Below are 20307 nucleotides of genomic sequence, written 5' to 3'. Positions count from 1 at the left end.
GAGCACCCTGAGCTGAGCGGTGGAGGCTGGATGGATGGAGACGGGGGGAGGGGGTAGGCGGGAGTGGATTGTGGGGCTTTGCTTTTGAGGAATGAGCCCTCTCACTCTTTCTCTCCCTGGAGCAACTGGGGTGGAATAATTACATAGCATGTGCAAAATTGAACTCGAAAGGATAGGATGGTGAAAGGATAGAGAGAGTGAGTGATGAGAGAGAAATGAAGCAGGGGGGAAAAAAGGAAAGATGGCCGCCAATTCCTGTGGATAACGCTGAGCCCCGCACAGGAGTTATCACATTATTTACAGCCGAGGATTTAATGCATTGTTCGGTAATGAGCAGCCAGCCAATGGCCTGTGATCTGAAGCTCACTCATTCACTCGCTGTGCTGGACTGCAGGCAGCTAAAGGCTGGAGGAGTCCCCCCAGATGGAAACAAAGCCAGCTGCCATTTTTCACTTTTTCTTTCTTTTGCACTCAGGTCATATATCACGTGTGTGTGTGTGTGTGTGTGTGTGTGTGTGTGTGTGTGTGCATGTGCGTGTGCGTGTGTGTGTGTGTGTGTGTGTGTGTGTATTACTCATGTTGTGGGGACATAAATCTGTTTACTGACTTTCCTTTAGGGGACAAAATGCAAATCCCCATAACGTAAATCATTTCATTTTAGGGTGAAGACTTGGTTTAGGTTTAGGTTTAAGTTAAGGTTAGGGTAAGGGTTAGGATTAGGCATGTAGCAGTTATGTTCAGGGTTAGGGTAAGTCTCCAGGAGATGAATGTAAGTCAATGGAATGTCCTCTAAAGTGATGGAAACACAACGTGTGTGTGTGTGTGTGTATGTGTGCGTGCGTGTATTTCTCATGTTGTGGGGACCTAAATCTGTTTACACAGTCACATTATGGGGACTCGCCTTCCTTTTGGGGACAAAATGCAAGTCCCCACAATGTAAATCGTTACATTTTAGGGTGAAGACTTGGCTTAAGTTTAGGGCAAGGTTAGGTTTAATTGAATCAAATTTCAAACCTGCAGGATCAGTGTAATTTTTTCGGTCATCTGGCTGAAGTTTCGCTACATACTGAATTAAGCTGGAAAGTCCACAGTCATGTGCAGCTCCATACAACTGATTTGATGCATGAAATACACTTTTTTTATGTTCAGAACACATGCAAGTCTATATGGATGTTGCCCCCTCCTCTTCTCTCATCAGGGAACCAAACCAGCCGCCTTCAGTCACATCTGTTCATCGACTGCAAAAGCTAACACTGACACCTTGTGGTCACCCACTGAAAATACACCCCCTCCAGTTCCTACAGCATTGGACTGTTCTGGAGTTAATGTTAGGAAGCTCCACTTATTTTACACATCAAGAGCTGTCTACAGGTGTCACTTGAGTTAGCATCGGGGACTGAAGACCATTAAGTTTGAAAATCAAAACAATCTGGAGGTGTAGAGTAAAGAAGTGAGCTTACTAGACCCCTGTAGCTCCTCATATCTCTGCTGCAGGATAGAGGCTCCAGGCTACATCAGCTGTTACTAGCATAACACATCTCAATCCCTGACCAAACTGACAAGGAAAAAAAGACAATATCTCTGCTGCATCAATTTTTACCCCCTTTTTTAACTGTCTAAAGCAATGTTTCCCAAACTTTTTTTCTGGGGACCCACTTTTTTAAAATGACAAACTATCGTGACCCAATTCACATTAGGCCTTGTCTATAAATTGTGAGAAGAGCGAATTTGTGCGTAAAGGAACGTTCCTGACCAGTTTTACTGCCATTTCCGCATCACCCATATTTTTTTGAATAGGTAAACCAGCCATTTCGAAGAGATATACCTTTGATAAATCACAAATTTGTTTTTTTGCATGTGTTAATGAAAACATATTAATGTTAAATATTTTATAAATGTGACCAAGTAAATGCATTTAAGCAGAGTTAACAGGCTCTCTTTCCATTGACTACAATATGAATCCATCCATAGCTACAGTAACTGGAGTGGCTGTGGTGATGTAGTTTTAAGAGTGAAACAACGATGGGTCAAACAATCGTCTTCGGCTTTCATCCAGGAGACCGCTGTTTGTGTCTGTGCTTTATGTTTCACTTTCACGTTACAATCAGATGTTTGTTCGTGTCCCGTGTTCACAACGTCCAGTTTCATTTTCACTGTACAAACATAGTAGTTCTAAGCCCAACCATGTAGTTCTTTCCTAAACCTAACTATAGTCGTTTTGATGCCAAAATAATATGATGCCAATGGACATGACAAAACAGCTGTATGTGACAAGTTGGGATGAGAAAGTGTTGGGAGGTCTGGTTATGTGAGACTACTTGCATTCTAAAAATAAAACTGAAAGACAAGTGAGACATTCTGTAGTTGATGAAATGGATTTATTGCATAGCTCCAAGTCTTCAGTTCCTCAGCATCGTCTGAAAGATTAAAAAAAAAAAAAAAAAAAGAGAGAGTAAGAAATATTGACAAGCCACATAAAAATAGCAAATAAACAGATTTCCTCTGCGGGCCTCATGACTTGACTGATCTTTCATTCTCTCCAATACAGACTTGGAATACTGAGGCTGTTTTGGACTCTTTAAAACACGTTTTATGTTGTTTTTTTCTTTCATTTGTTACCCATCTGTACGTCACATGGAACTGTGCTTTTTCTGGAAACTTACATCACTGATCCACTTGGTGAAGGAAGAGGTGCGAGTGAACACGGTGGGCTTCCTGAGAGTGTTGCATCCCCGAGATGAGACGAAGCTGGTCACCCCCTGCACATACCACCTGCCATCAACGCCCCTGCAGTTCAGAGGACCTCCTGAATCCCCCTGCAGAGAAAAAAAAGACAGAAGACAAGTGAAGGCGACAGAACAATACAGTGTGAACCTGCAGTTATTATCGTGTTGTGATGAAGGGAGCGTTGCATACATGGCAGCCAGAGCGGATGTCACCACCACCACAGATCATTGTGGGTTTCACAGTGCCCCCCCACCAACTGCTGCCGCTGCAAACGCTGTGGCCGACCACAGGAAGGATAGCCTGCTGGAGCTTAGAGGCCAGGGGACCGCCACCTGCAGGAATACAAATTAAAAACCTAGATCATCGTCAAGGTGGTGTTACATGATGCAACCAGATGGCTGCTGCTCTAAGAGACACCATCACGTTAGTTTACAAAAAATATTTGTTTACAGCCTGTGGACTTTCCCATAGTTCTGCTGTTAAAGTAACTTTGTAAACTGAGATGACAGGGGAGTTAATAAAAAATGATTTTGCCATCAGGATTTTTATTGTTCTCATTATTGTAATGTTTACTATGCATGGCTGTTCACATCTAACTCTCTGCAAAAAGCAAATGAGCGTATGTCCCAGAATTTCAAACTATTCCTTTAAAGCATCCTGTGACACAGTGCAATATGATTCCTCTTTAATATGATCAATATGTTCAATACTACAATCCCAAAAAGTAACTGTAAGATATAAAAGCCTTGACGGTGAAAAGATGCTGCATTGGGGACAAATGTGTTTAATTTGAATGTAAGAACACAGGGAAATCAGGCAAAAGTATGTTTTAATCAAATTTTGTTTGAATATTTACAGTTAATATTATTCTGAAAATTTGGTTCCAGTGTGTCATAGAGCCACGATTTCAGGCCCGCCCAAAATATACTGAACACAAAAATGGAAAAAAACAGTTTAACGGTCTAACTCCACAACTCAGTATTCTATAGTTCAGTCTTTTCAAATTATTTCAGCAATTATTTTCTCAGATTTGACTTTACCCCGACTTTAAGTGGCTGAGATTAAGCAAAGTTTATTAACCACTGCTAAACTACATAACCATTCATTTTATTGGATCAGTAGAGTCACATGGTAGCATTGAGAATGGGTTATAGATCAGCATCGGTGTGCTGTGACATTACAAACACTCACTGTAGATTCTTCCCCAGCCGGTGATGTAGCAGGGGTCGTTGTGAGGAGCGATCTCTCCACTCTCTGGAATACAGGCGGGCTGTACTTTGTCGTCCAGAAGAGCAGGTGAGGACAGTTTGATCATCGCAATGTCGTTACTGAACAACAAGAAAAAAATTACGTTGAAACACAGAACTCTAACTTTCCATGATGAATTTAATCACAAACTTGAAAACCTTTTCCCCAAACGGCGGCGTGTCCAGAGTTTTTTGGCTGGGGTGTCCGAAGTGGGGGTCACACTGTGGCATGAAATACGTGCGCTACTCTTATCTACTTTAATTACTAACATTGCAGTGTTTTACAGTTACTTATATTGCTCTGTTTAAATTTTTAATCTTAAAGATAAATAGACCTGGGGCGCCTGGTTAGCTCAGTTGGTAGAGCGGGCGCCCATGTAACAGGCTTCAGTCCTGACCACGGTGGCCCGGGTTCGAATCCGGCCTGTGGCCCTTTCCTCATCCACTCTCTCTCTCTCCCCCTTTCCAAGACTCTATCCACTGTCAATAAAATGCTTAAAAAATGCCCCCAAAAAAATAAGTTTAAAAAGATAAATAGACCTACCATTCACAACAAAACAAAGTATCGCTCCAAATCAGACTAAAATCGTGCTCTTATATTCTTATTCTTGTTTTTTGGCAGGATAGGTGCATACTCAGGTGCACTGCTGCCTCTCAGGTTCAAGACTGAATTGCACATATAAACATATGAAGTCAGGTTTATTGGCAGATAGCCAATCATAGCTTAGGATAATGGGGTGGCATCAGGGGTAGCCAATCAGATTTAAGGTGTTTTTTATCCATTCCGACCTCCGCCCTAAGTGGCATTTGTTGCTTTTTATACTTTGTGGTTCACGATTACATGGAATACATACAAATTGATTTTGTGGGATATACAGTATATACAAATTACAGTACATTACAACAAGACCTAACAGCCTGCCCCAAAAACAACTCAGCTCAATAAGTTATATTATAAGTATTAGACAAGGGCACCAAACTTAAGTCCATTTGCCTCCAAGTAACCAAAACATCAATCAATTCAACTTCAAATTTGAAACACAGGAGGAAAACAGCTGTATGGAGGAGTTATTATACACATACCCACAAGACAGGCAGTTATCATCCCAGTTAGGGTGAACCACGATCTTCTCCACACCTTTAATCTGCTCATAGATCTCCTGTCTGGTGAGGTCATACTCGCCCACCACGACACGGTAGGTGCGAGATCTAAAACACAGATATGTTTGACGGACACAAATACACGGTTTAGATTAAACCTTCATTTCACATCATGTGATAAAACAATACAGAGAGTGAGAGTAAACTGTGATCTACCCAATGCAGTGACCAGCAGTCATGACCCAGTTGGGAGCGATCAGAGTGCCTCCACAGGTGTGATGGTACCTGGAGCCGCTGCGATACTGCAGAGAGATCTGAGAAACACACAGAGAGACGGCTTTAGTGCCAGCAGAGTTTATGCATCACTATAATAAGTAACCAACTAAATACATTTACTCAAGTACTGTACTTAAGTACAATTTTGAGATGCTTATTTGAGATAGAAGGATAGCTACTTTAAGAGATGTGATAGAGTAAAATGTGAAGCAGTTGGCAGATCTTTATCACCTCATGGTGTGTATTATCTGCCATACTGCCAAATTATCAATTATTATTATTATCAACTCACCTGCCAGGGCCAGCTGTAAGGTTGAGCATCTTCCCCGTTCACAACACGGCTCACAATGGGTGGATAGGTGGGCCTGCCGCACCCGTGAGCTGGGCCACAGAAAGAACGGGAGATTACAAAGGCTGACACAGCTCAGCTCTGATCCTGAAAGTTGTTACTCTGCAGCACTGCGTACATTTCTCAGTTTTTCTATGCAAACTTTCAATTTGCAGTAGGAAGTTGCATATTCAGAGGTATTGCGAAGGTCTGAAAGATTAACACTGTCTGCCTGGAATGATAAAATGTTTGCTCGAGGCGAAACCCAGCTTTGGCAGTCCGGTGCAGTTTGAGGATATTGGTTTCTGGGCAGAGAGCAAACATCTGTAAGATCACAAAAACATTTTCAAAGATGCAACTCTATGCTGGATACAAGTTAGAGAGGGCTGAGGTCACACATGGGGCTCATTTTGGCTCAATCCCACACAAACCATCCTGCCAAATACTCGCTAAAGCACCAAATGTGGATTCATACGCCGCTGAAAATAGGGCGGAACAAATGCGCTATTTCCTCCTTTTTAAGTAACATTTGCTAAAAAGTACATTAACCAGCTAATTTAGGTAATTAAAGAGCCTTTTCTTTTTTTTTTTCTTTTTTTTTTTTATTTAAGGTTAAAGGAATACATGCACATACTTGTAAAAGGGACATACAGACAGCAGCAACAACATATATAAAACAAAAAAAGAAACATAAGAAAAAGAAAAATAATTTTAAAAAATACTACCCGTTGTAATTTTCTTTTTTAAATTAAACTATGTTTATTTTTATTTTTCAGAATTTGTGTCTTTAGTAGGAACCAATAGGCTTAGGGCTGAGTGCCACAGACAGGGTCGGGTAGTCAGAAAGTACGAACAAACACATTGTAGATGTTGGTCTTTTCATGGGATATGTTGATAGTAAGAAAAATACAGAATAACTCTATCTAATCCTTTAGCTCTAACCCTTCTCGAGGTAGAGATGCCCCTCTTTAAATCAGGTAGACTCACCGTAGGCAGCAAACAGCAGGACAAGGGCCGCTTTCATCATGATTCCTCAGATTGGACTGTCAGCGTGTCGTATGGCTTTTATACTCTCAAAACTGAATCGTAATCAGACACAAACACACACGCACACACACACACACACACACACACACACACACACACACACACACACACACAAATACACTCAAATAAACACACGTAAGGCCAGTCTTTGACTTGGGAATCTATGTTCCCTGCTGCATCTGTTTCGATTGTCCTTACATAACCCCTCCAGAGCCAGGGCAAGAACAAGTCAGCACATGTGTACAGAAATATAACAAAATATTTGACTTTAACATTAACAGGGGGTAATTTATACTTGTACTACAGGGATGGTAGGAGTGTAATATATGATAATTAATGGAGCATTTAATCAATCAATCCACTAATTTTTGGTCTTCCAGTTAACTTGTATCCTCCAACACAGACTGTAACAATGTATTTACTCTCTTGGGAGACTCAGATCATCTGAAGCAAACACACTGATTCTGTTATTTTTCCAATCTACAATACAAAGTGTTAGTATGGACTCAGCAGTGGTGGACTGTAACTAGTAGCCTACATTTAATCGAGTACCGTACTTACGTACAAATTTGAGGTACTTGTAGTAAATTCAATTTTAAATTTAATTTTAAGCATTGTGCAATGCAATATGAAATGTTTTTTCACAGTGTGGTATTAGTACTTTTACTTAAGTAAATCTGAATAATTCTTCCACCACTGGTAATGTCTGATGTGTTAATATACTGCATGTTTGTAGTATGTGTTTTGGTGTGTAGACTATGTGAAACAGCCTTGAGACGCAAGACACATTTCAGAAAAATATCCTGATAATAAAGTGAAATCAAATCAAACATCATTAATAATTCAAAGATCCTTTATTGATTGCGTCTGTTGTACTTTTACAAAAACTCAAAAAGTGTCATTAGATGGCTTACATCTTTTAATTCACAGGGTTATTATATAGTAAGTGTGTGAAGGAGCGCTATCGCAGGTCCTTCCTTCCTGCAGCTGTCAGACTCCACAACCAGCACTGCTCCCGGTAGACCACTTACACACCAAAAACTGACAATAACCTGATATTTTCAGGTGGAAGTTCATTTCATTCTCACTGTGCAATATCATTTTCCACTTGTGCAATTTTGTTAATGGTCTGTTTATTGTCAATACTGTATATACTGTTCCTATTTTTATACTTCCTTCTATTTAAACGGTTCATATTTTGTTACACTTTGTTTAGCTCTTTTTTACTGTGTTAGCTGATGCATCTTGTTTTTTTGCACTATCCCCTTTGCTGCTGTACACTGCAAATTTCCCCCTGCGGGACTAATAAAGGAATATCTTATTTGATCTTATCTTATCTTAGTATCAAAGTACATTTTAGTCTTTGCAGGATCAAGAAACAAGTTATTCATTATACTGACAATTTCAATTTAAAACTTTCACAAGACAAAACACGTCAACCATGTTTTGGTAATTTTCTACAGAGTCTGTGTCCTTGACACTTCTGTCAGGGAAATCTGTCCAGCAGGCGCAGGTGGAAAGAGCGAATTCGTGCCAAGATCTCCTCCAGGGTGGCAGGAGGAGCCAAAACACACAGCCTGTGAGGGGAAAAAAATATAATCAAAAACAACAAAATCATAATATGGCAAACTGCAGCCCAACAGTCAACAACAGCTGTCAGTGTGTCAGTGTGCTGACTTGACTATGACTTGCCTCAAACTGCTTGTGATTATCATAAAGTGGACATGTCTGTAAAGGGGAGACTCATGGGTACCCATAGAACCCATTTACATTCACATATCTTGAGGTCAGAGGTCAAAGGACCCCTTTGAAAATGTATTCTCCTTTGCAACAAACTAGTATGACATGGTTGGTACCAATGGATTTAGGTCTTCTAGTTTCAAAAGATACAAGTATCTTTACTCTAGCTTTAAAACAGAGCCTGTTACCACCTAAAAATCACAAGATGCGTTAAAGAAATTAGTGATGTTAAAACAAATTTGCGTTAACGCGTCATTATTGCGTTAACTTTGACAGCCCTAGAAAAAGTAGAAATAAAATAAATGTCAAATTTGAGTAAAAACAGATAAAAATGCAACAAAGGCTCTTAAGTACCCTGCTCAGCGAAACGTGTGTTTTCAGTTATTCCCTGCTTTACAAAACGTCTTGATTTTCATCGACTGAACTCTTTCCAAAAGAGTCCTCGAATTCCCCACCTTCCTAAAGTTACATGTTTCCCAAATATCCTCACTTTCCGAAAGTGTCCTCTCATATCAAAAATGCTGTAAAATTTCCTGATTTCCCAAAAATGTTCTTGCGTTCCTAAAGATCCTGATCTTCCTAAATCCTTTCATAAAGTGACCCTTTTCCAAAATGTACTTGTTTTCCCAAAATATCCTCTTTCCAAAAATGTCCTCATTATCCAAAAATGACTCAGTTTAAAAAATGTCCTCTCTTTCCAAGAAAAAATGATGTCCTCTCTTTCCAAAAATGTCCTCACTCTGAAGGTCTAAAACTCAAATTTCTTACCTGATGTGGTAGTTTGGTTCTTCTTGTCCGTTCTCACAGCCGGCTCCCAAACACACACCTTCCTCCTCCAGTAACCTCTGACAGTAAAGCACATCGGCCTCCACTCCTAACATCTGAAGTTAATAACAGTGCCCAATTCAAATTACTGCTAAAACTACAGCTTTGCATGCATAAGATGAGATTTGAGACACAACAGTAATCAATGTTAAATTGTTTCTAATCACCAATGACATCTGCGACTTTAGAAATTTAGAATGAAATAAAGCCCTAATTGTTTAGCTTTTTAACTATTACACTGCCTGTTTGTTAACACATATTACTGATGTAAATAACATCAGAAAACATTTATGATACAATGATTATTTTGTTGACCCTGTAAATGACGCATATATTCACACTTTCTGTGTTTTTTCAACTGATCATAACTGAAAATATTTGCTTTTTTACTTTTGGTTTACAAACATTATTGATGTAAACAAATACATTACAGCATCAGAAAATATTAATGAGTTACATTAAAAGCACCACATCCATAAATTGTAGTAAAGCTTGAGAACTTAAGGCCCAGTGGAGATGGTTTCTCACCTTGGCCTCTTCTATCATCTGCGGTGGTAAATGCAGACAGGGATAAAGAAAGACACCCCCCATCCCTGGTTGGCAGTTGATACCTGGTAGATCATTCAGGATCTCACAAGCACGCTGGGCATTCTGGGACAGAGTTGACTGCGAGTGAAGAATCTCCTTGAATTGAGAAAAAAGGACAAACACTGGTTACCAGTTGTAAAAGCACACAAGCCATAAAATAAAAAATAAAATACATAAAATTCCAAACTTGCACAAAATTTTGGTGAGGAAAAACTGTCATGGCCATATTCAGAAGGGTTTCATGACCTCTGACCTCAAGATATGTGAATGTGAATGGGTTCTATGGGTACCCACGAGTCTCCTCTTTACAGACAAGCCCACTTTATGATAATCACATGCAGTTTGGGGCAAGTCATAGTCAAGTCAGCACACTGACACACTGACAGCTGTTGTTGCCTGTTGGGCTGCAGTTTGCCATATTATGATTTTGTTGTTTTTGATTATATGTATATATATATATAGGAGGCAGACATCTGCAAAGGCAGAGCTATTTTTTGAATTAGTTTGATTAATTAGTTAATAATAGGAAATACTTCTAATCTGGATCAGGATTTGCATCAAAATACACGCAGTAATAAACAATGATGGAATTAGTATGCCAGAATTTTTTATTTAATTATTGGAAGTGCAGTAATTAATGGGAAAGTTGTAGAAACATTCAAAACTAAAAACAAATCCATCTAAATAATAATAAGTGATAAAACATTAATAAAATCTGTTTTCCAGTTTTTTTAAATACTGAGCACTGTTCCCACTTGGCTAAAAATATAGTAGAAATACATAGAATTATTAATGTGGTGCAGTTATGTTACTGTTTACAAGCAGCAGTATGTAAGAGACTTGGTTTTCCAGTCATTCTTTTTGATGAAATGGTGATTTCCCTACCTGTGAGTATGTTTTATAGGAAGGATCTCCAGGCGTGGGTGGGTTGACCATGACCTCCAGAGCGAGCTGTGGTAAAACTGGAGGGCTAAAAGGGTCCTGAATATGTTTTAAATAATATTCCACTCCCGGGTCCAAGTTAACTAGCTCCATATATCCTCCTCTCTGACCACACCTAAACACAGGATGAGCACAATTCATCTACAGTCACCTGAAGGCTGATTGTTTTTATAGCCATATAACTAGGGCTATGTATTGGCAAGAATATGGCGATACGTTACATACCATGATACAGGGGTTACGATTTAATATATTGCGTTTTTTTTAAATTTAGTTTTAGGAAAACTGTCATAGTATAAAGAACACAAAGCCGTGTGCATAAAATCTGAGTAAAAACCAAGTTAACTTTGTTTATGCAATCAGAACAGGGAAATCTGCATTTGCATTTATCACAGTTCCTGTAACATCCAACATCATAGCACTACTGTTTGTGCAATCTGAGCCACAAATCATTGCATGTAAACTATTAATTAAAAATTGACACAGTGTTTTTGAGAATCGATACAGTATCACCTAACATAATACTCAAGTGTATCGATATTTTCCTATACACTCCATGTAACCGTGTTTATTTGATTCACTTGCAACATTTGATACACCTAACGTTTACATCTTTCAATGCCAAGAATATTATGTATTCGGCTTCTTAAAATGTCCTTGCAATTGCCATTAATGGGGAGCAATAGGCTATGTAGTGGAGTGTTGAGTTTACATATTTGGCAAAGGAGAGGTATGTTCTTAAAGATGCTAAACATGAAATTCAGAGCATATCGTTTGCCTCCACACGGCTCTTAACATGGCGATGGCTTTGAATATCTAACAGAGAGCCTTTAAAGAAGCAGTGATACTCACTCTCCCATGCAGGCGCCGGATAAAGAGTGGAAAGAGATCAACTCCACTGTCTCTGAGTACTCTTTGCCCATCTCAAACAGCACTCTCTTATAGGAAATAAACTCTTTCTCCTGTCCATACACGCTGTCCTGGTACACCTAGAAGGTTCAAGAAGACACGAAGAGAGGGAGCTTGTTTGAGACTGAACATTGATGAGAATAACTTTTAGATGCCGGTTTCTTCATGTAGCTTGTAATGACCTCTTCAGCCAACAGGACGAGGCCCTCGGTTGCAGCAAAATGAATCACTTCTTCTATTGATTTCCTGTCTTGCACATGACCTACAGAAGGACATATAATAGTGAGATTAGAATGGGGAGATCAGTTAATGTATAGCTACTGTATGTTGTTTACCTGTGGGGTTTCCTGGGTTGCTGATGTAAATGGCTCTGGGCTCGCAGCGTCCCTTAGCTGTCTTCAAAGCTCGGTGCAGCTCGTCCAGGTCTACAGCCCAGCCTCGGTCCTCCATCAGCTGGTACGGCACCGGTGTCACCCCGGCCTCATCCAGCAGCATTGGCAGGGTGTGTGGGCATGGCATCGGAGTCAACACGCCTGTCCGAGTCTCCCCCTCTCCGCTGGCCATCAGGTGCAAAAACAGCTTAACACAATGAATAACAACACAATTAAAGAACATGCAAAAATGCATGCTTTTATTCCACATTAAAGTACTTTTTGCATTGAGGATAAGAGCGTTGAACTCATTTTGTTAATCCCTACATCGACATGGCAACATTGAAACATACAGGTGTGACCCGACAAGCTACGACAAGACGATCACAATTTCTAAACCGCAAATAATGAAGGTGGATACATCAGTTGACAGTTCCTTATTAATAATTAACAGTTTGTGGTGAAGTAAAAATATGTTGCAAATCTTTTGCCAATAAAGATTTCGATGGAATTTGCTTTTGTTTGTTTTTTAAATGTAAGTGGTTGTTATGCTAACATGCTCATGGTGACAGTGTTTAACATGCTGATGATGTTCAGGTAATGTTTAGCATTGTTACGGTCTCAGAAGTGACCGTTCGTTATTGTTTGTATTGTTGTATGTTGCTGTGCGGCGCTCTCCCTGTGCTCTTTTCTTTTGGTGCGCTCTGCTGTCCCGTCGCTCCAAGACGACGTCACGTCGGAACACCCTCAGGTGGATGCCCTTCGTTTCCCGCCTTTTGTGGTCCTGCCTCTGACACGTCACATGTGATTAGCCAATCACCAGCCGGCTGGGGCGCGTGGAAAGAATTAAAGGCCAGCTGTGACTAGACCAAGGCGGGCAGTGATTTCAATTGATCTGTTCCCCGTGCCTCTCGATTGTTAGTGTTGCGTATAAGTTCTACTGGAGTCAGTGGACTTTAGATAGTGAAGAATTGTTAACCTGAATGTTAACTAGTTGAGGTACTCGTTTTGTTTGTATTTCAGTGTGCATAGAGCAGTGGCATAATTTGTCTGATTGTTAGGATTGTGCAGGGCTAGGGTGTGTGCCTTCGTTGTCTCCTTTTCGGCCACCCTAAACCCTCGTTTTCATTTAGTATTAATTCAACCCATTGTATGTTTTATTCAGCTTTAATTTCAATCACCCATCAATAAACAAGTGATTGCCTGATAACATCGGCTCAATGTTACTCCCTTTACCCATACACCAACTCCGGGTTGTAACAAGCATGTTCACCATCTTAGTCATCCTAGTTTAGCTTACTAACATGTTATGCACTCATCACAGAGAATGTATCTGAGCCTGATGGAAAATATCATTTTGGAAGTATTAGGCTAGATATTGATATTTCAACTTGGCAATGGCACTGGATAAAAAGTAAAGGGATGGCAAAAAGTTGTTACAATTGACCGTACGCTAAACTCCTCTTAGACAGTCTGTCAAGCTTTGGATGTGCATGCATAAGAGCAAAATGACATTATTATTGAGACAATACTGACATTTGCATGTCTAGACTCAGTTCCTATACAGATTAATGGATGTTTACTTGTAATACACAGTGCAGATGTGTGTTCTGTCTTACTTATCATACTCCAAACAAACATTTTCATCGTACCGACAAAAGGTTCTCAGAACCACTACTGATGATTATGTCTTCTGGGTGTGAACTCACTCCACCATCTCGCCTCATGATGAATTCTGCAACACTTTTGTGGACATATGGTATGCCACGGGAGGTAGAAGAGTATGAGCCTGTCATGGACAGAGTGGGCAGCAATTAGAGCAGAAGTGCCAGTCAAAGGAATTCTATGAACCATTTTGGGTCAAATGTTTTCAAATCTGTACAAATGAATGCATTTTATTCATTCTGACCTACGCTCCCTCCACTGCAGACCCCCAGAAGCTTCTGTGCCCTCTGCCTGACATCCAGAGGAAGGTTTTTTTCTTTGAGGAGCTCAGGGTAAATACACACTGCCAAGACCTGAGAAGACAAACAAACACAGACAGGTTCAGTTTGTAGCCGTCTGTCTTTTTATATGTCACTGATCCCCTTGGGGGCAGGAGAGCAGGTATGGCAGATAGACAAACACACACACACACACACATAAAATATTAAACACCAACCTGGCGAATAAATGAGATGGGTGCCATCCCTGCCCTTTGGGGATCCCCTGAACTGACATCAATCACCTGCTGGAAGGGTTTCTTCGCTCCCTGAGAAAAACAGCGTGGGTTAGACACACGCTCAGGTGGGTATGTATTTTTCAACCCTGACACCCAATTTCCGTCTTTTATGTTTTTTAAGGTTGTTATTAGGGCTGTCAAAGTTACCGCGATAATAATGCGTAAATGCTAATTTGTTTTAATGACACTAATTTCTTTAACACATCTTGCATTTTTTTAGGTTGTAGTGGGCTCTGTATTAAAGCTAGAGTGAAGATACTGGTATCATATGAAACTAGAAAACCTAAGGAATGTCATACTAGCTTGTTGAGAAGGAGGCTAAATAACGTTACAATCTTAAAGGAAAAATTGTCATGGCCATTTTGAAAGGGGTCCCTTGACCTCTGACCTCAAGACATGTGAATGAAAATGGGTTCTATGGGTACCCACGAGTCTCCTCTTTACAGACATGCCCACTTTATGATAATCACATGCAGTTTGGGGAAAGTCATAGTCAAGTCAGCACACTGACAGCTGTTGTTGCCTGTTGGCCAATGGCCCCTTAGCCCCCCCACTTCTGGCATCCATGATTTAATTCATGTCAACCAGTGCTGACCAGTGATCAGTGTTCATTGGAGTCATCATGCAACCAATGATACCGGTGAGGCATCAGTGAAACGTTGATGGTGTCAGCCTTAGCTAATGCTAACAGCCAAAAGTTACGGAATGCTCCCTGGGTCATTGTTAGGACACTTGTAATATAAATTAAGTCATATGCTATTAGCATTGGTGGAAGGAGTCTACTTAGATATTTTATTTTTAGTAAAATAAGTAATACCAATCATCATTTCGCTTAAAGGACCTGTGGCGGTACTGAGTTCCCCAGACTTTAGTTGTTCAGTCAGAAGACTGAAAAACAGTTCCCATCCACATAATAATATAAAATAAAATGCCTTCTTAATAATAATAATGAACAAATGCCTCTTCAATAATGAACCAATGCCTCTATATTAACAAACAATTAAGGAAACTGAAATATTGGTTTGTGTTTTTCCTTTTACCCTCCTTTAAAGTTTTCCCAAATAAAATACACTAAAAGAAATGGGTATAAAGGGTTTCATTGAAAATCAACAAATGAATAGAATACAAAAATACAGCCTGCAGGCGTTAGGCTATTGTAAGGCAAGCCAGATCGTTGCACAAATAGTACCTAAACGTCCCAGTGCAGGTAACCCAATTGGTTGGCACTTAACTTGTTTCCCCAACTAGGAGAGTCAACACTCTCAACAAACAAAACACAAAGATCACAGAATCCCAAAAGGGCCCAAAACAGACCAGAGTTTCTGATAAAACTGATAACACATGTTGCATTGAGTGAAGGAGAGATCAGAATGACACTGGGTGTGCAGTTTCCCTCCTCTTTTAAGCCCTACTGAAAGGGCGTCGTTACACCCTGATTGGCCAAGAGGGGAATGCACCAAGCTGCTCTCAACTATCATTTAAGAGCCAGTACCCACACCCTGCGCAACAGGTGAACTGAATAACCCTCTAATAACTCAGCAACTCAACCAAAAAAACACCAGGGAAAAGGGAAACAACAGCAAGCACCAGAGAATTGGCAGCTGCCACAGACCAGTGTGTATGATTTAGGGGGATTTATTGGCAGAAATTAAATTAAATCTAATATTCATAACTATGTCTTCATTGGTGTATATCCTAATCACCTGAAACTAAGAATTGTTGTGCTTAGTGGCCCAGAACGGACAAACCAAACACTGGCTCTAGAGAGGGCCTTTCACGTTTTACATTACCTGAAGGTCACCTTGGGTTCTCCGATATGCTTGGAAAGAGGGGAGGGGTGCACGTGATTTTGTGTATTTTATTTTATCTAGTTCTCACAGCATACCCTGTAGTTATCCTGTAACGCAATGAAACAACAGGGAATGAACAGTGCTTTATTACGGCCCTCATTCCCTTAACCTGTAACTTTGCAGTGCTTTATTTTGTTACAGGTTAACTACAGGGTGTGCAGGCTGTTCTTCTCTAAAGCACTGTTAGTTCCCTCCACTACAGAGAACAATATGAGAACTCTTTGTTTTGATTTCACTTGCCTCATAACATGGAAGAACAAACTAAATTAATTGCACAGTTTGCTGTCAAAAGAGTACATTAACCATATACACAGTGTGATTCATAGTTTGATCTATTCATTTTCTGGGATGAAAGGAGGCTGAGCACAGAGCTGAAAAAGGGTAAGCTTGCACCTTGAAGAGCCAATTGCCAGAAAGACTGGTTATTTTAAGTACCCCAAAATTATAAAGGAACAGTGTAGTTTGCCCATTTGTCTGTAATAAGGTAATTTTCTAAATAAAATCAAACCAGATGTACTGTATTAAGTGATGCAGAAGTCACCAGTCCATCTTCCCTGAAACGTCCAGATTTATGCTCAGTTTTATGGTCATACCACCCTGTCATAGTAGGTATCCAGTAGTTGAATAATAACTACAGTATAAATGATCTCGAAATTCTTGACAACCGTCCAGAGATCTTGCAGATGCCGTTAGAATCATAATTAATCATATTTGTTCCAATCTTGCCTACTTCAGCTTTAAAATGACTGTTTGTAACTTCTTACAGGTATAAATCTACCGGGTCGGGATTACCCGACGTTACATTATTCCGCACCCCCCGTCAATGGACAACAACAAATAAATGGAGTGCCCTCCTAAGCAGTAAACACAATATGAAACTGCCGTTTTTTCTGGCGCCATAGCCGAGCGAAACGTGCAATAAAAGTCGACATTAAGCGCAAAAGCAACGGATTCCCTAATGAAATCCCTGCAGCAGCTGGAGCCAGCAGGACTGATAAATCCAGTGATTGTGACTGTCTGAGAGAGTATTTCATAATCACCACACCTTCTCCCAGCCCTTTTGCACGTTGTGCTGCTGCACATACAGTACATGAACCAAAATAGAAGGCGCGCAGAGAGAGGCCCACACAGTCCGTGCGTCTGGAGCAAAATATTAAAACCGAGGGTGCAATGCCTCGTAGAACCGGTCCTGTTCATAAGAACAGGTAGACATGAAAACAATATGCAACAGCAAGACAAGCATCCGCCAGAAATGGTGACCTCATGTGTTGCTGGCTCTCTGCGGTCACAGATTTCGGTACAACACTAGCCCAGTATATATGTAGGCTCTGGGTAGGCCTACATACACTGTTACTGTAAAATTAACATTATTATACTGTCACTGAAATTTACAGCTTTGTACTGTTAATGAAAAATACAGTTTGAACTGTTTTTTTTTTATTAATTTCACAGTATTTTACAGTTAATTTACTGTTTAAAGATACATTGTATAGCTGTTTTTCACCTTTCTTTTACATTATCTTACTGATTTGTTTTAATGCACTATTTAGGTTTTTACATACATTTTAATAAACGTTATTTTTTGCCTAGATGAATAGACTTAGCAGGTTACAGACATAGGAATAGTCACACTAAATACAATGAAAGGCACTTGTTAGGAAAAAGGCTATAATAGACTTGTTGACACTTTTCCCAAAATATCTGTCTATAGCTGGCTACAAGCACAGAATGCAAACCATAACAACATGTGAGTGAAGAACAATAAAGCTAATTCACTGATTTTACAATCATGTACAATGTACAAGCCTCACATGTGCAGATCAGGTCCCAGAATTAAAAAAATATTGCATGTAACTGTTACTGATGATACTTTAGACAGTTGATCAGCAGTAAAGTGCTTTTTTTTAAGAATGCATTATAGTTCAGTTAAAAAACAGCCTATGAGCGTAATTTAACAGGTTTTCCTTTGTATTAACAGTAAAGCACTGTTTTTAGCAATAACAGGTAAATACTGTTGAAATCCTGCTGTAAATTAACAGCAATTGTTTACAGTGTACTGAACTGGTACACTGTTAGTAGGCTACAAAAGATTAAACCATAACGTGTAATTATGAGGTAGTTGCGTGCTGCAATCTAAAGCGTTATAAAAAACTTCCCCTTGGGAATAAGTCTGCTATATGTACAATGATATCACACTGACAGGTTCATACAGGAGCAAACTAAAACAGCCATGTCGCACAGATCAGTTCACCTGGGACTCACCTGTGTCATCTCCTGTGTGATGCGTGCAGCTAGACTCTGCAGGATCTTCGGGGCTCTGATCCCCCTCACCATGGGGTTAACCTCCTGCACAGAACTCATCTCTGTCTGACTGAAGATGTCTTAATCATAAGCCTTACCCCTGTGAAGTGAAACCTGTTTGATGGTGCGATAGTGGGAAGACCTGACCTCACACAACTCTTGTGACACACCCTAAGTGAAAGAAGTGCCAAATAAAGCCGGGCCTAATGGGAGATGTTAAACCTGCACTCATGTCATTTCATAATACAAGCTCTGATAGAATGTGTGAATATCGTGATGCATTGAGGAAACACAACAGCCTAGTAGAAACACATAAGTGGAAATATCAGTATATATGAGGGTTTTACTTTTGATTTATACTTTTAGGCAGCTTTGGCTGGGATTGTCCCAGAAAAAGTGCTTGAAGTAGATAAATAAGAGAATAAGAGAAACTAAATGTTGTTAGAACACCAACGAGGGATCTTTCTAACCGTAGTAAGGTAGACAACTGGTTCAGGAAGTGGTTCAGATCTTCACTGGTTGAACCAATGCCACTTTCCAGAAGGGACACAGAACACTAATATTACCCCTCCTGCCATTATTATATTATATTACACTACACTACAATACAATTACTGACCAAAGGATTGGTTTACACACATAAGATGCATTACTCATGAAACAATTACAGTTTATTATACATGTATGTTATATACTCGTAATATACTTACTAGAAAATAGACATTATATTATATATTATATAGATATAAATGGATTACATGGTAATATATATTTTTTTCATTGTTTATAGTCATTCCCAACAGCCTTTACTGGCGCAAAATACAATATATCACAGATCACATGGTTAAGATCATATCTGCCTGTTCTTTGAACATCAGGTGGTTTCGTGTGCACATGAAGCCTCGAGAAATGGACCCTTTTCCGAACCAATTTGCTGGAAAGTTTCAATGCTTCATGAAGCTTCAGCTCGCCATCACATTCACCAGGGTGTTAATTATCTCCTCATTATTTAGGATTGCTGATACTAGATTTCGTGCTGACTCGCTCATAGTGACACACACGTCTAGCAGCACCAAGATCTGCACGGATAATGACCTAAAACACAAGACGGCAGCAGCACCGGGATGAAGACAAATTTCATTCCATATTCTCAGAGTTTCCTTCAATATAGTCAGTGTTTCATTCAATATATTCATAGTTCATTCAATATATTCAGGATTTCATTCCATATATTCAGGATTTCATTTCATATATTCAGGATTTCATTCAATATATTCAGAGTTCATTCAATATATTCAGAGTTTCAGTCAATATATTCAGTGTTTCATTCAATATATTCATAGTTCATTCAATATATTCAGGATTTCATTCCATATATTCAGGATTTCATTTCATATATTCAGGATTTCATTCCATATATTCAGAGTTTCATTAAATATATTCAGAGTTCATTCAATATATTCAGGATTTTATTCCATATATTCAGGATTTCATTCAATATATTCAGAGTTTCATTCAATAGATTCAGAGTTTCATTCAATATATTCAGAGTTCATTCCATATATTCAGAGTTTCATTCAATATATTCAGAGTTCATTCCATATATTCAGAGTTTCATTCAATATATTCAGAGTTTCATTCAATATATTCAGAGTTCATTCCATATATTCAGGATTTCATTCCATATATTCAGAGTTTCATTCAATATATTCAGAGTTCATTCCATATATTCAGAGTTTCATTCAATATATTCAGAGTTCATTCCATATATTCAGGATTTCATTCCATATATTCAGAGTTTCATTCAATATATTCAGAGTTCATTCCATATATT

The 20307-nt window shown here is 39.4% G+C and overlaps 2 protein-coding genes across 2 annotated transcripts; both read right to left on the bottom strand.

The window, feature by feature from the left end:
* Window positions 1-2359: 2359 nt before the first annotated feature.
* Window positions 2360-6735, bottom strand: LOC119489013 (proproteinase E-like). Its single transcript, XM_037771117.1, has 8 exons — window positions 6667-6735; window positions 5644-5732; window positions 5292-5389; window positions 5058-5183; window positions 3919-4055; window positions 2917-3059; window positions 2664-2816; window positions 2360-2417 (listed from the first exon to the last, which is right to left on the bottom strand). The coding sequence occupies exons 1-8, from the start codon at window positions 6704-6706 to the stop codon at window positions 2400-2402; spliced, it is 804 nt and encodes a 267-aa protein (XP_037627045.1). The 5' UTR covers window positions 6707-6735; the 3' UTR covers window positions 2360-2399.
* A 1234-nt stretch (window positions 6736-7969) lies between these two features.
* LOC119488518 (alanine aminotransferase 2-like) lies at window positions 7970-18770 on the bottom strand. The gene is made up of 11 exons (XM_037770253.1): window positions 18435-18770; window positions 14263-14352; window positions 14011-14119; window positions 13754-13890; window positions 12066-12309; window positions 11913-11992; window positions 11674-11810; window positions 10765-10936; window positions 9820-9975; window positions 9235-9347; window positions 7970-8303 (listed from the first exon to the last, which is right to left on the bottom strand). The coding sequence occupies exons 1-11, from the start codon at window positions 18531-18533 to the stop codon at window positions 8213-8215; spliced, it is 1428 nt and encodes a 475-aa protein (XP_037626181.1). The 5' UTR covers window positions 18534-18770; the 3' UTR covers window positions 7970-8212.
* Between the last annotated feature and the right edge of the window lie 1537 nt (window positions 18771-20307).

This window comes from Sebastes umbrosus, chromosome 5 (assembly GCF_015220745.1).
Source record: "Sebastes umbrosus isolate fSebUmb1 chromosome 5, fSebUmb1.pri, whole genome shotgun sequence".
Taxonomy (NCBI): domain Eukaryota; kingdom Metazoa; phylum Chordata; class Actinopteri; order Perciformes; family Sebastidae; genus Sebastes; species Sebastes umbrosus.
This window is presented reverse-complemented; position numbering and strand designations above follow the sequence as displayed.

What these genes read in the sequence shown, in the direction of transcription:
- LOC119489013 (XM_037771117.1), bottom strand. Translation starts at nt 6,706, where the DNA reads ATGATGAAAGCGGCCCTTGTCCTGCTGTTTGCTGCCTACG. An exon ending in ACTGCTGGTCACTGCATTGG is followed by an intron (nt 5,184 to 5,291) that starts GTAGATCACAGT and finishes TCTGTGTTTTAG; the next exon opens with ATCTCGCACCTACCGTGTCG. An exon ending in ACATCCGCTCTGGCTGCCAT is followed by an intron (nt 2,817 to 2,916) that starts GTATGCAACGCT and finishes TTTTCTCTGCAG; the next exon opens with GGGGATTCAGGAGGTCCTCT.
- LOC119488518 (XM_037770253.1), bottom strand. Translation starts at nt 18,533, where the DNA reads ATGAGTTCTGTGCAGGAGGTTAACCCCATGGTGAGGGGGATCAGAGCC. An exon ending in CCTATAAAACATACTCACAG is followed by an intron (nt 9,976 to 10,764) that starts GTAGGGAAATCA and finishes TCTCAATTCAAG; the next exon opens with GAGATTCTTCACTCGCAGTC. An exon ending in GAACCAAACTACCACATCAG is followed by an intron (nt 8,304 to 9,234) that starts GTAAGAAATTTG and finishes TTCCCCTCACAG; the next exon opens with GCTGTGTGTTTTGGCTCCTC.